This window comes from Sus scrofa, chromosome 8 (assembly GCF_000003025.6).
Source record: "Sus scrofa isolate TJ Tabasco breed Duroc chromosome 8, Sscrofa11.1, whole genome shotgun sequence".
Classification (NCBI taxonomy): Eukaryota; Metazoa; Chordata; class Mammalia; order Artiodactyla; family Suidae; genus Sus; species Sus scrofa.
The window spans coordinates 76125649-76140431 of NC_010450.4; the positions used below are offsets into that span (position 1 = coordinate 76125649).

At 45.3% G+C, this 14783-nt stretch overlaps 1 protein-coding gene across 1 annotated transcript in view; it reads right to left on the bottom strand.

Annotated features, from left to right (window-relative positions):
• The window catches only part of FHDC1 (FH2 domain containing 1), a 45060-nt gene that overhangs the window by 22018 nt on the left and 8259 nt on the right, over positions 1–14783 (bottom strand). Inside the window, 2 exon segments of the mRNA XM_021101499.1 lie at positions 5018–5120; positions 6000–6061. Coding sequence (XP_020957158.1) covers positions 5018–5120; positions 6000–6061 — 165 coding nt within the window.

Consider the following 14783-nt stretch of genomic DNA (forward strand, 5'->3'; position numbering starts at 1 on the left):
AACCTGCATCACAGGAGTGATAATGCTGAACCCTTAGCCATTAGGCCACCAGGGAACTCTCACTTTGTTATTTTCTTAAACTTTCTCTCTTCTATCCCCCAGGTTATTTTATGTGCCTGGAAAAATAACATAATTTTTAAACCTCTTGAAAAATAGGAATTAACAGTTCAAAAACACAGAAGAGGGTGTACCTGCAAAGATACACAAACGAAAATATCTGCAACAATTAAAAATGGAACAGCACAGGTGCACAGCCTGGTATTAAGTCCAAGCCTTGGAGCTCCCACCATGGTGCATGGGTTAAGAACCCCACTGCAGTGGCTTAGGTGGACACAGAGGTGCAGGTCTGATCCCCTGGCCAGTGCAGTGGGTTAAAGGGTCTGGCGTTGCAGCAAGAAAAAAAAGGTCTGGATCTTAAGACTACATACACCCCACCCCTCACAGGCAGAAAATAGCCATTTATAGAATAGCACTATATCCCCTACCTTTAGGGCCTTGAAGTGAATGTCCCATTGTTAGCTTTACTAAATTTAAGGGCAGATGGAACTTCTGGATCAGCTAAACCCAGACTCGCGTCTGGTTTCTGAGCTCAGAAAGCCACAGGGTGAATTCTGCTCCCTTCTGAACTGGAGTCTGACGATTCACCATATATGGGCAGGGGCAGAGGGGCTGGCGTTTTATAAGACCACATATGTCGCATGGGCCAAGCTTCTGAGAAGCACTGCACAGTTTCTTGCCTGAAGCATGAGAACAGGTCAGGCTAAGGACACTTGGTAGAGATTTCTATTAAACATGTGCTGAACTGTCACGAACAGTGATTAATCGTCTTCACGTCTATAATGAGGGAAAAATGTTTATGGAGTTCAAGAGAATGGTGATACTAAAGATAGCATTTGATTTACACGCTCTGTGTATAGTTCTTAATTCTATTTCAAAATGAGATTTATGTTCATTAAGAGGGATTACAGTGCCTTCACAGTGAGAGAGGTAGAAAAGAGAGGTGGACAAACCCTGTAATTATTAGGCATTTTCATCATCATCAAAAAGCATTTATCAAACGTTGTTAGGCATCGTTTTCTTGGCTGAGCCAAGGGACTCTCATTATGAACTGGCTGAGCCTGGTTTCTGTCCTAACAGCCAACAGCGTACTTCCTGAGACTCATGCTTTCCAAGGGCCAGGCCTCCTTCATCCCATCTAATTCCACTCACATGGCCTTGGGACGACAGGGCTTCCCAGCAGCAAACCCGCCCAACCCGAGACCATGGGCTGCCTCCTCTCCCAGGCACAGAGGGAACAACCAAGGTAAGAATGAGGTGGTAAAAATGTCAGAGGAGGTAACTCAACCAGCTTCTGGAGAACAGGAATTCCACCTCCAGCCCTGTAGCCCCGAAGCTGAGCCAGAGGTAGGGTACCAGCGCCAACGGAGGGCAGGGCTCCCTTCTCAAGCCCCCTCTCAGGGCCCTGGACAGGGAGAACACTTTGACTTCTGGCTCTACCTTCTCCCTCTACAAGATTTTATTTTATTTCTTTTTTCTTTTATGGCTGCACTCGCGGCATATGGAGGTTCCCAGGCTAGGGGTCGAATCGAAGCTGTAGCCACTGGTCTACACCACAGCCACAGCAATGGCATTTCCAAGCAGCGTCTGTGACTTTCGCTGAAGCTTGTGGCAACACTGGATCCCTAACCCAGCCACAACGGGAACTCCTCCCTCCACAAGTGTTAATCACGAGCTGGAGGCAAGACCAACAAACATGCCAGATCAAAGCTTTGTGGTGAAGGGCAGAGAACTCCTGAAAACAAGTTAACCTGGGGTTAGCCTGTCAGCAGAGAATGCAGGGGAGACAGGGCCGTTTCCGTTCCTCATGGCCGTTGATGGCATTATTCTGAGTGACATGTGCTCACACTGGTGCTTGGTAAGAACAGAGGTGATGCAAGGCTGGGAGCCCAGCTCAGTGCCAGGCGGGGTTTGGGGACCCTTTGCCCTTCGTTCCTGGAGGGAGATGGTGGAGAGCAGCCGAAGGAACAGCTCTGGGGTCAGACGACCCAGGGTTCTTGGCCACCGCCCTCGACGGCCAAGGTCACGCGGCACTAAACCAGCAGCATCTAAGCTGTGTGGGCCGCAGCTTCTCCCCTGCTGAATGAGGAATATCTTGTAATGTCACTGGAGGGTTAAATGGGAAGAAAAATATAGAAGATAACCACGGTGATGACCTGTTGACTTTGTGTGCCGGGCACTGGCCAAGCACTCCATCGCCTCTGGCCCCATCCAGTGCCTGGAACATGGGGCATTCAATGACCGCTCAGACCCTCCCCGCGCTGCAAATGAGCACAGGATGGTAACTCACAGGCTTAGGAACGGGCAGTTATATGGTGATGTGTTTATTAGCATATTTCTGCCACATCCCTAAACCTCTCTCGCTTGGCCCTGCCTCTTCCTTAGCTTTTTCTCCATCCTCCACCTTCCACCCAGGACGCCAGGGTCGGCCCTGGGTCTGGGTGGGACCAGAGGCCACCTAGCAGTCACTGCAGAGCCAGGGCATCCCTGCGGTGGCCTGGGTCAGGAGGTGGTGCCTGGCACACCTCCCCTGCGGGGGCTTAGGGAGGGGCCCCCAGCAGCCCTGGAGATGGGCAGGGTGTTCCTGCCCAAGGAAGCTCCCAGTGCAGTGGGAGGGTGTGGCGAGCCGAGGCCCGGAGTCAGTACTGTAAACAAGCTGCAGTGTGACGGAGCCTGGCAGATGTTCAGATGAGGATGACCTGCCACAGAAGGGTGATGGCTGGGTCCAGGGTCTGGGAAGGCAGGGCAGGGTCCCCGGCCAAGGCTGCAACCTCAGCAGGATGGGGCGAGGGGGGGATGCAGTCAGCAAACTGCCTGGGGTGGGGGTGGGGTGCCTCCAGCTCTCAGGGCAGCAGTGGGGTGGGTTTTAGTCATCACACAACTGAAAAAACAGGGTTCTTTACAACAGGAGAGGTTCGACAGCTACGTGCTTCTCTGAAAGCTCCCTGGTTTTCCTGGCCTTCGCACTCTCTAATCACTTCTGACTTTTCAGAAATGAAGATCTTAAGGAAACCATAATTAACCTCCACCCTCTTCATGGCATGAAGTCGGCAGCCTCCCTCGTGCTTAACCTGAATTTCGTGGGAAATTTAGAGCCTCCGTGAGGACTGGCTGCAGAGCCGTCCTAAGGAGGAGGCACGAAAAATGCCCATGCAGGAAGATTTCCAGAGCAACTAAGTCTTTTTTTAAACTCAGTTCATTCAACAGCATCCATCCTACTAAAAGATTCTGAGAACACGCTGAAATGAACACAATACTACAAATCAATGATACTTTAATTTTTAAAAAAAGATTATGGGATGCCCATTCTTTAAGGAGTGTTCAAGAAAAAAACAAACACACAAAAGATTAAGGAGTGCTCACTCTATAGCATCCAGGGTAAATTTAGATCTAATATACCTTTCCCTGAACTCTTTAAGACCCTTTCCTAACATTAATAAATGCCATTAGTTAATCTTGGCTTTGGTAAGTTATCATTAATTTGCAAACAGAAAACCTGACGTGCAGAGAACAGCTCAGGTTACCTAGGATATCCAGTTATTCACTGAGGCTCTCAGTTTGGCACTGCAAGTTTATCACCGACAGAGAAGAAAAAGCACAAATATGTTATTATATTACTAAATATAAATTGTGTCTGGGAAGACAAGTGGGATCAGAGATGGAGGAATCAGCAGTATGTGTAAAAGGGTAACTTACACTTTTTACCCTATAAGACTCTTGGTTTACACGCATATGTAGTCATGTAATTTCTTTTTCTTTCTTTCTTTTTTTTTTTTTTTTTTTTTTGTCTTTTTAGAGCTGTACCCAGAGCATAAGGGTTTTCCCAGGCTAGGGGTCAAATTGCAGCCACAGCTGCCAGCTGCAGCCACAGCCACACTGGATCTGAGCCACGTCTGCGACCTACACCACAGCCCACAGCAACACTGGATCTTTAACCCACTGAGTGAGGTCAGGGATCAAACCCGCATTCTCGTGGATACTAGTCGGATTCGTTTCTGCTGCTTCACGATGGGAACTTCCTATTCACATAATTTCTTACTGAGTTTTTGCAAGGATCACTTCTTCAGAAATAAAAGACAATGTCACAATGCTGGAAGTTTTTACAAAACTGTTTTCCTTTTTTTTTTATCCTATCAGGGTAACCATTCAAAAATTCTGTTAATTCAGTCCAAACAAAAAAAAAATTAATTACTGTATATATACTGTGGCACTATATTGCTATCATAGCAGTCTCCACCTTTTAGTCAATATCTAGACAACAGTTATTAACAATTTACCTACCTCTCCAGTTTTTAGAGCATCTTTATTCAAAAGCGGTTTATTCCTTTTGTTAAAAAAAAAAAAAAAGGTGTATGTATTATGAAACAACCCTGGGTACACCCTAGCCAAAGAACGTCCTTAGATGACGGAAAAGAGAACTGGGAAAGAGAACTAACATTTATGGTGCCAAGTACCATGTGAGATGCATAACTCGGGTTTAATTATCTCTGCAATCCCAATGATGTAAGCATCATTAGCCTCATTTTGCAGGTGAGGAAACTAAAGTTCATAGGACTTAAGAAACTGGCCCAACTTTCTCAATTAAGGGAAGAACCCCAATTTATTTTTGATTATTACTATGAACATATATATATTTTTTGACCCATGGCAAGCAGAAGTTCCCTGGACAAAGAACAAACCTGAGCCACAGCAGTGATCTGAGCCACAGCAGTGACAATGCCAGGAGTCCTTAACCACTAGGCCACCAGGAACTCCAAGAGCTCCAATTTAAACGCAGGTTCTCTAACTCCATATCCCATATCCTTTCACCTGGGTAACTTTTTACTGTTACAAGAGAGACAACAGTAACACTGGCTCTGGGTAGGCGAGTGCCCTTCCCCAGTGAGTTCTGACATTCCTAAAAATATTAAGCTCATATTATCACTCCTAACATCTAAAACTCACGCCCCACATTCCTTACCTCCTCTGACTCTGGCAGAAGCTTAAGAAATTCTCGCAATGTCTCCGATCCATAATGCTCACTCTTTCCCTGATGAATATCTTCCACAATGGATGGAGGAGACCTTGAAAAGACAAGTGTCAGATTCCATCTCACGTTGGCTGGAGTGCCAAAGAAACGCAAGCCGGTGGAAATGAAAACAAATCACCTCCACCCTCCTTTCCATCCTGCGCCCCAGGATGGGCAGCAATCCTAGCTGCCCCTCGGCTGGGTTAAGCAGGGAGCCCTGCTCCACCAGTGGGCCCTTCCCCCAACAAACCATCCTCTGGTGTCTCTGAGAGACCACAAAGCAACAACAGATCTGCAGACCCTCCCAAAGCCAGAGTTCTCTCCTCTCAGAACATGTGAACTGAACCACTGCTTGACTCACCCTCCACCCTCCCCTGACCAGCTAACACCACAGATGCCCTTAGAAATTCCCTGACCTGTCAGGCTTGAATGGATTGCCCCAAAGCAACTCTCTCTGAACCCCAAGACACCAGATTATGTTTTGTTTTTTGTTGTTGTTGCCTTTCAGGGCCACAACCATGGCATATGGAAGTTCTCAGACTAGGGATCCAATCGGAACTGCAGCTGCCGACCACAGCCACAGCTGCAGCAAGACAGGATCTGAGCCACATCCGTAAATTACACCACAGCTCATGGCAACGCTGGATCCTTAACCCAGTGATCAAGGCCAGGGATCGAACCCACATCCTCATGGATACTAGTTGGATTTGTTTCCACTGAACCACAAGGGGAACTCCCAGATTATGTTTTTATGAAGGAAAATAGCAGAAAGGGACACACACTTGGAGAGGCATCAAGTGCTGTGTCTACAAACAGTCTGAAGGTTTGAAGAACGAACTTTCCCTCGTTAGAATCTGTGTTTCAGCTCATACCCACAGACCGAGGCTGACAGCAGGGACATGACTAAAGTTTCAAAGGTGTGCAAAAATCTTACTTCTTAAATTGCTTAAGAAATATCCCAATGTTCATGCTCCGTTTTGCATCCAAGATAGTAATCTGGAAGAAAAAAGAGAGAGAGAGAGACATGTAAGATCACTAAAGTACAAACAACAAGAGTTGGAGGAAGGAAGAGAATTAAAACCTATGAAAATACAACACCAATTTTAACGTAGAAGAGAATTTAAGAGATCTGTAAGAGAATTTAATGTATAAGAAAATTTAAATTCCCAATTTTAAATTTGGTGACTGACACAACTAATACAGCTTCATGAAGATAAAATATTTTCGTCTCTCCAAACTTTCTGTAATGACATACTTCTTGAATGGTAATAATTACATGTCTGTCTTAATATTGTATAATTTTAAATAAGCTATGTTAAAATTTTCTAAATTTTGCATTTCCTCTTAGAACAGTATAGCCCACATTTAAAAGCCCCGATTTGGGAATAGACATCTTAGCATATCGAGAATCACATGAGCTTTGAACTCTGAAGATCTGCAGAGTGAGTCCCAACCTTGATTTAAGGATGTAAAAGGACCATCACTGCTATTTTCAGGAATGTAATAAAATTCTTACTATTTTTCTAAAGGAAAAATTTATTCTCACTGAAAAAGAATACATAAGCCCAATAGCCCCTTCAGGAGGAGATAAGAAAGTGTCCTACACTTTACTTATTCAGAAATTACATAGAAAACTCTTGTGTTCTGTTTCACCAAGTCTAAGATGCTTATGTTTTTGGCATGTGAACATGTTCTGGAATCAGGATATGTCTTACAACTTATGGATCTTTTTTTTTTTTTTTTTTTTTTTTTTTTTTGTCTTTTTAGGGCCGCACCCACACTATATGGAGGTTCCCAGTCTAGGGGTCGAATCAGAGCTGTAGCTGCCGGCCTACAGCAGAGCCACAGCAACGCCAGATCCGAGCTGCGTCTGTGACCTACACCACAGCTCATGGCAACGCCGGATCCTTAACCCACTGAGCGAGGCCAGGGATCGAACCTGCAATCTCATGGTTCTTAGTCAGATTCGTTTCTGCTGTGCCACAATGGGAACTTCTATGGATCATTTTTTATTTAAGAAATATGGGAGTTCCCGTCGTGGCGCAGTGGTTAACGAATCCGACTAGGAACCATGAGGTTGCGGGTTCGGTCCCTGCCCTTGCGCAGTGGGTTAACGATCCGGCGTTGCCGTGAGCTGTGGTGTAGGTTGCAGACGCGGCTCGGATCCCACGTTGCTGTGGCTCTGGCGTAGGCCGGTGGCTACAGCTCCGATTCAACCCCTAGCCTGGGAACCTCCATATGCCGCGGGAGCGGCCCAAGAAATAGCAACAACAACAACAACAACAAAAAAAAAAAAAAAAAAAAAAAAAAGGAAATATGGTGGCTATTCCAATGCACCATCCAAACCCAGGTTTTTTGTTTGTTTGTTTGTTTTGCCACACCCACAGCATATGGAAGCTCCCCAGGACAGGGCCTGAATCTGAGCTGTAGCTTCAACCTACACCACAGCAGTGCCACCAGATCCTTAACCCACTGCACTGGGCTGGGATCGAACCCTTACCTCCAGAGTGACTGAACCCCTGCAGTCGAATTCTTAACCTACTGTACCACAGTGGGAACTCCCAAACCCATATTTTGGCTGTAGTGGATTTAAGCAGTTCAAAATTATGGTGGTCTCCTCTTACCTACAGTTTCACATTTCACATTTTCAGTTACCCTCGGTTAACCAAAAATATTATATGGAAAATTCCAGAAACAAACAATTCATGAGTTTTAAATTCTGCACTGTTCTGAGCAGAGTGATGAAATCTCACATCTCGAGCTGTGAGTCATTCCTCAGCCCAGCACGTCCCGCCCATTATCATTCAGTAGCCACCTTGGTTACTGAGTTATTGTCATGGTGTCACAGTGCTGGTGCTCAAGTGACCTGGCTTTTACTTGGTAATGGCCCCAAAGCACAAGAGCAGTGATGCTGGTGACACGGATATGCCAACTGTGAAAGTGAAACTTCTCGATAAGGAAAAAAATCAAGTGCTGAGGTTGCTGAGACTGACGGTAAGCACGAATCGTCTACCCAGGAAACTGTGAAGACAGGAAAGACTCATGTGCCAGTTGTGCTGCTGCACCTCAAACTGCACAAACTAGAGCCACGGTGAGTGACAAGGGCTCCGTTAGGACGGAAAAGGCAGTACATTTGTACCATACGCTATTTTTCGAGAAAGACCGCGGCCACATAAACTTTTTTTTTTTTTTTTGCTTTTTCGGGCTGCACCCGTGGCATATGAAGGTTCCCAGGCTGTGGGTCGAATCGGAGCTACAGCTGCCAGCCACAGCCACAGCCACAGCAGCACAGGATCCCAGCTATATCTGCGACCTACACCACAGCTCAAGGCAACGCCAGATCCTTAACCCACTGAGCAAGGCCAGGGATGGAACTCACAACCTTGTGGATACTAGTCAGATTCATTTCTGCTGCACCACAATGGGAACTCCTAACTTTAATTATTATTGAATGAAATAAAAATTAGTATTCTAAAGCAAATCCAGGAAAATTTAAACATGAAAATTTTTCTCTGCCCTTTGGCTTCCTCTCTCCCCTCTGCGGTGCACGGTGTATCGCATTACGCATCAACCAAACCTCCCCATCGGCAGAAATACTTGCAGACCATAAAGAGCAATATTCTCCTGGCATCAGCAAGATAACTTCTTACGAGATAACCTGCCTTCTTAATCTTGTAAGAGGCCACCAGGACCTATGACCCACTACTGGCTTTGTACGGGTAGATCCAGATGGTGTAAACTGTCAATGATATGTCATTTAGGGTACACAAAAATTTATAGAACTGTGCTTTGACCTCCAATGGGCGGAACAGTTCTCAGAACTTTCCGAGGGGCTGTTCCTGGGTTATAATCCTCAATTTGGCTCAAATAAAATATTCCATTTCTTTCTTAGGTCGACTAATTTTTGTTCATTGATAAACTATCATTGTTCTATTTTTTTATTCCATAGCGTTGTTCATCTCTTACTGTGCCTAGCTGATAAATTAAGCTTTATCAGAGTTATGTATGCATCAAAAAAAAAAACACACAGTACAGATCTTCCTTGACTTCTAAACCCAATGTAAACTGAAAATATCAAAAATGCATTTAGTGCATCTAACCTCCCTATCACAGCATAGCCCAGCCTGCTTTAAATGTGTTCAGAACCTTTGCATCAGCTTGCAGGTGGGCAAATTCATCTCACACAAAGCCCGTTTTATTCTAAAGTGTTGAACATCATGGAGTTCTCTTGTGGTGCAGTGGGTTAAGGATCTGGTGTTGTCACTGCAGCGGCTTGGGTCACTGCTGTGGCACGGGTTCGATCCCTGGCCTAGGAACTTCCACATGCCACAGGCACAGCCAAAAAAATAAAAAAAAAAAAGAACATCTCATGTAGGTTCTTGAATACTGTACTGAAAGTGGAAAACAGAAAGTCAATGTGTCCCTTGTTTATTCGTGATCATGTGGCTGACTAGCGGCTGCTGTCCAGCATCAGAAGAGGGGACTGTACCGCAAACAGTTAGCTGGGAAAAGCTCAAAACTCAAACTCCTGGTGGTCGAGTGGTTAGGATTCAGCACTTTCACTGCTGCCGCCTGGGTTCAACCCCTGGTCAGGAACTGAGATCCCACATCGAGCCACTGCACGCCAAGGCCAGAAGACAAAAAAAAAAAAAAAAAAAAAAAAAAAGCCAAAACCAAACCAAAACCTCTCAACATCCCAAGTACAGATTATACTGAATATCTATTGCTTTCACACCATCGTCAAGTTGAAAAATCTTAAACAGAGCCATCACAGACAGGGGACTATCCATGATTTCAGGCATCCACTGGCAATCTTGGAACAGATCCCCAGCAGATAAGGAAGAACTACTCTAATAATTTGAAAGAGTCTTATCAGATCAGACATTAGACAGAATTTTTGTTCGGGTGGGGGTAGGTGTTGTGAAACGCAGAGCCATGTCTTTGGAAGTAAACATCCAGAATAACAGAGGAAAGATAACTTATAAGTCTGCAAATTTCCGCACTTGTTTTTTGCAAAAGGGAGCCTAGCTAAAATAGGAATGTGGCTATAATGCTCTTCCTTTCCAAATGTGGGTGGTTCATGGTGAACAAAAAAGCATCAGGTTTCAGATTAAATTCCTGATCTCTGGGCCTGTTTCTAAGGTTATAAGAAGCAGCAAGACTGTTAACCAAAGTTAATGGGACTTCCCGGCTACAAGGTTAAACTTTTACAAGAGTATGGCTGCCTTCCTTTGAAGACGAATCTTAAACAATCATGTTATTTACTATCCTAGGGCTTTATTTCATGTTAACACAATCACCTGCCAGCCATAAAATAAACTCCCTAGCTAAAAGGGCAGGTTCCTTACTAGAATCCTAACTAACCCTGATGACAGGCCAAGTTCAGTGTGAAGGGAGGAGAGGAGAAGGGGGCGAAAGAAAGAGGGAGAATAAAACGTCTTCAACTTAACATCCTTCAAGAGGAATGCTCAGACCAAAAAGAAGACTCTAAAGTTAAGACAGCAAACTCTAGGCTTATTATAATTCACAAATTAAAAAGCCACAAACAAGAGCATGCGCACTAATCTGGCTACATACATATCTGAAGCGCTTTCTCTGTACTCCTACTAAAAATGGGGAAAAAACTTCTTTTACATTTCTTTCATTAAATTACCACCTCCTGCTATATTTAACCCTGATGACAGCACCCTCCCCACCCCCATATCCCAAGGCCCACCCTCATCCACTTCACCCCTCAACCCCCTGGAACTCTTGGGTACTCAGATCCACAGCTACTGTTGCTGGAAAAGTGATGGAGAAATTACTCTTATTGTTCCTGTTTGACAGATAAGGAATCTGAGCTTCGGAGGTATCATTTTATACCTTCCCCAAAGCAATATTGAACTGGAATGCTCCTAGGTTGGTCTGATTCCCGTTCACTCTAGTTCCTTTCAACATCGCTGAGGATACAGGATACAGGAGGAGCCACCATTCCCCACCAGTCCAGTTTTCACGATAGGATGTTTCTCCAGGATCGGGGGCTGATCTGGAGAGAGCCATCCACAGAGTCCACTGGTGACCCAGAGCTGTCTCTATGGGATGAAGGACAAGACCCAGGTTGTCACCAGCTATGACGGGTGCCAGGAGCTGAGCTCTGGGCCGCCAGGGGCAGAACTTCAGGCTCAGCACAGATGGAGGACACGCCTAGGGCAGCAGCGGTCTGCACCCCCTGAAGCAAGGCTGCAGAGGAGGATCACTGATTTAAAAGAACCCAGCAATATTCCCAAGGGAAAACCTGGGCTGGCCATCGTCCCTGGGCACCTCAAGGAGAAAACAAAACCCAGCGCCTCCTGCAAACCACAGGAAAATGAGACAGCTGATAATGCGGCAGGGGCAATGCCCATGTCACCTGGCATCCTCAGCTCTGCCCGCCACAGGCAGGTGCCCTCACCTAGTGCATCATACTCAGCCTTCTAAAGCTGTCGTCCTTTTAATGAGGGTTATCACTACACATGTAAATTAGCTTATCTTTCTCCCCAAAGGCTTGTGGTCTCTGTCTCCAGCCGGCGGGCAGCTCAGAAACCCGAGCTCTAGGGCTGGTGCTGCTTTGAGTCACCGGCAGGCGAGCACTCCTGTATTTGTCCTGCCTGGGCTGAAACAAATGGCCCCAAGGACAGGGGTGAGCGGACCCGGCCCCCTCCCTCCCCGCCACTTCAATCAATCCCTATCTACTTTGCTGGATACCACAGGCCTGCCGAGGCAGGTACGCCCGGCGTGTACAGAGCTCGTGACTTTCCCATTAAAGGCCCATGAAGGCTTACGCCATCCCTGGCCCGCAGGGGAGTGGAAATCTCAGGCAAAGCACTCAGCTGGTCCCATCCCATCCTGAGGATGCTCCACCAGCCATAGGGACAGGGGGCCGGGCTCAAACAGCAGGGCTCGGTGCTCAGGGAAGTGAATGGCCACACACACACAGCTCTTTGTTAAACCTCCAAATGAGCCCTCTACCTTCTTCTACAAATCCTGTACTTTTCATCCACTATCCATGCACTACAAAATCTGCCTGCCCTATTCATTAAAGGAAGGAATTTCTTTTAAAAAAAGATTTTTTTTTTTCTTTTAGGGCCGCACCTGGGGCATATAGAAGTTCCCAGGCGAGGGGTGGAATCGGAGCTGCAGCTGCCAGCCTACACCACAGCCACAGCAATGCCAGATCCGAGCCGTGGCTGTGACCCGTGACATAGCTTGTGGCAACACTGGATTCTTAACCCACCGAGCGGCAATGGGAAACTCCAAAAGGAGAATTTCTATTTTTTAAAAAGGAAGAATTTATTTTGAAAAGGGAATGGGAAAAAAAAGGTTTTCTTTTTTGAAGTTACAGTAAAATACACATACGAGATACCACCTTCATTTTTCAGTATACAGTTCAGGGACGTTCAGTCATTCACACTGCTGTCTAACCATGGCCACCACCATCCATCTCCAGAACCCTTCATCTTGCAAAACTATCACTCTGTCCCCATGAAACACTAACTCCCCATCGCCCTTGCCCACCCCAGCAGCCTCCTTTCCTACTTTCTGTCTTGGTGAGTCTGACTACTCTGGGGACTTCGTGTAGGTGAAATCACGCAGTACGTGTCCTTTGGTGACTGATTGATTTCACTTAGCCTAAGGTCCTCAAGGTAAAAGAAGAGATGTTTAAACTACCTTTGTTCCAATTTGTCAAAAGAAGTTTCCTTACCTAAATAACACTAAGTAATAGTTATTTCAATCCTATGTCAAATCCGAAAAGCAAAATTTAAAGTCTTCCTGTATCCTATAATACAGATGAACTTGTCAAGTTTTGATGCTTTTTCATTCCTTTTAATTTGTGGTTGGCTGTCCATTGGGAAATGTCCCTCTCCCACCCCAAAGGGAAAAAAATCAAAGCCCTACTGAAGCTTTTTTTTTTTTTTTTTTCCTTTCAAATATATTTCCAATTCTCTACCTAGTTCCATAGTTTTGGACTAAGCATGTCTCAAAATTCTAGAACATTCTGGGACCGCAACACCAGTTGACAAAGAATGGCCGACACCTGAATCGCCATGTGGGAGAATAACATCGCTTTTCATAAATTTAGAAAAACCAATCTTCTTGCCATCTTTCCTTCCTCTCTCTTTCCCGTCCTGTCTTGTTCTAATAAGTGATTTTAATCATTTCTTTTGTGGTATAATGAATTAAATTCATTGTCATATTACTGCAGATACCATCGTGAGTGGCCTCAAGTGTTTCAACATTTGTGTTTTTTTTCAGTTTTCTCTTTTTTTTTTCATTTTTTCATTTCATTGACAAAATTGTAAGATATTTGAGGTACATGTCATGGTGGTTTGACATCTGTACACATTGCTTACATGTATATATTCCCTCACCTAATCAACATATTTATCTTTTTTCCTTTTTTTTTTTTTTTTTTTTTTGGTGAGAACAGTAAAGTTCCACTCTCTTAGCAAATTTCAATGATAGAATGCAGTGTTATCCATTTCCTCCCCCACCCCCCACCCCTGGCCGCCCCGAGGCATATGGAAGTTCCCAGGCCACGGATCAGATGCAAGCCAGAGCTGCAGCAACACCAGATCTTCAACCCACTGGACCAGGCATTATCAACTACAGTCTCCAGGTTTCACATTCCCTCCTCAGACCTCCTCCATCTTTTTTTTTTTTTTTTTTTTTTGTCTTTTTGCCATTTCTTGGACTGCACCCGCAGCATATGGAGGTTCCCAGGCTAGAGGTCGAATCAGAGCTGTAGCCGCCGTCCTACACCACAGCCACAGCAACTCAGGATCTGGGCGGCGTCTGCAACCTACACCACAGCTCACAGCAACACCAGATCCTTAACCCACTGAGCAAGGCCAGGGATCGAACCCACAACCTCATGGTTCCTAGTCAGATTCATTAACCACTGTGCCACAAGGGGAACTCCACAGACCTCCTCTCCATCTTATTTTGACCTATCATACTGATGCCTTCCCTCCCTCGGTTCGGTTCTGTCAGCTCAGTTGTCTTTACTCTCTTTGGAAGACACCAATATGAGGATCACCCCCCACTTAGGAGCATTTCGGCTTCTATAGGAACCAAGCACATCCCCAACCAACCAGCTGGAGGAGCTGAGGAGCAGCGGGAACAGATGGACAGGGGACTTCTTGAGGGTGAGATCAGTGAATTCCGAAAAGAAGGTGGGGTTTGAGTTGAATCTCTTTATTATTATCCCCAGTCATAGTCTTTGTTATTTTCAAGTACTTTATTATAATTATTATTGTAACCTCTGTAGCCTCTTCCAGTCAATTTTTAGTTAACAAAGACTCAAGGATAGTATTTCAAAACCTTTGCTCCCTTACTCCATGTTCTAATGTACTTAAAATAGTAAGCTTACCTAAAATGGTGAGTTCTTCCTAAATTCAGCCATTCCCAAACCCAGCTCTTTCCTATTTCCCAGTAACTTCTTCCCTCAGAGGGTAATGGGACTTATTTGTAATGCTTTATAAGCCCTTTAAAGTTGGAACCAACCGCATAATGACAGGCCATTTCTGCAGGAGGTTATTACATTTCAAGGGGACATAATCTGATCCTTGGCACGTTTGAGACTCCAGAATTACGAGCTGTGCAGCAACAGACTGGAAAGCCACATTCAGGCTCAAGATGGGTTCCTTGGCTGAACGGTCCACAGTTTTAACCCTGAACTCCACTTACTACAGAGTAAATT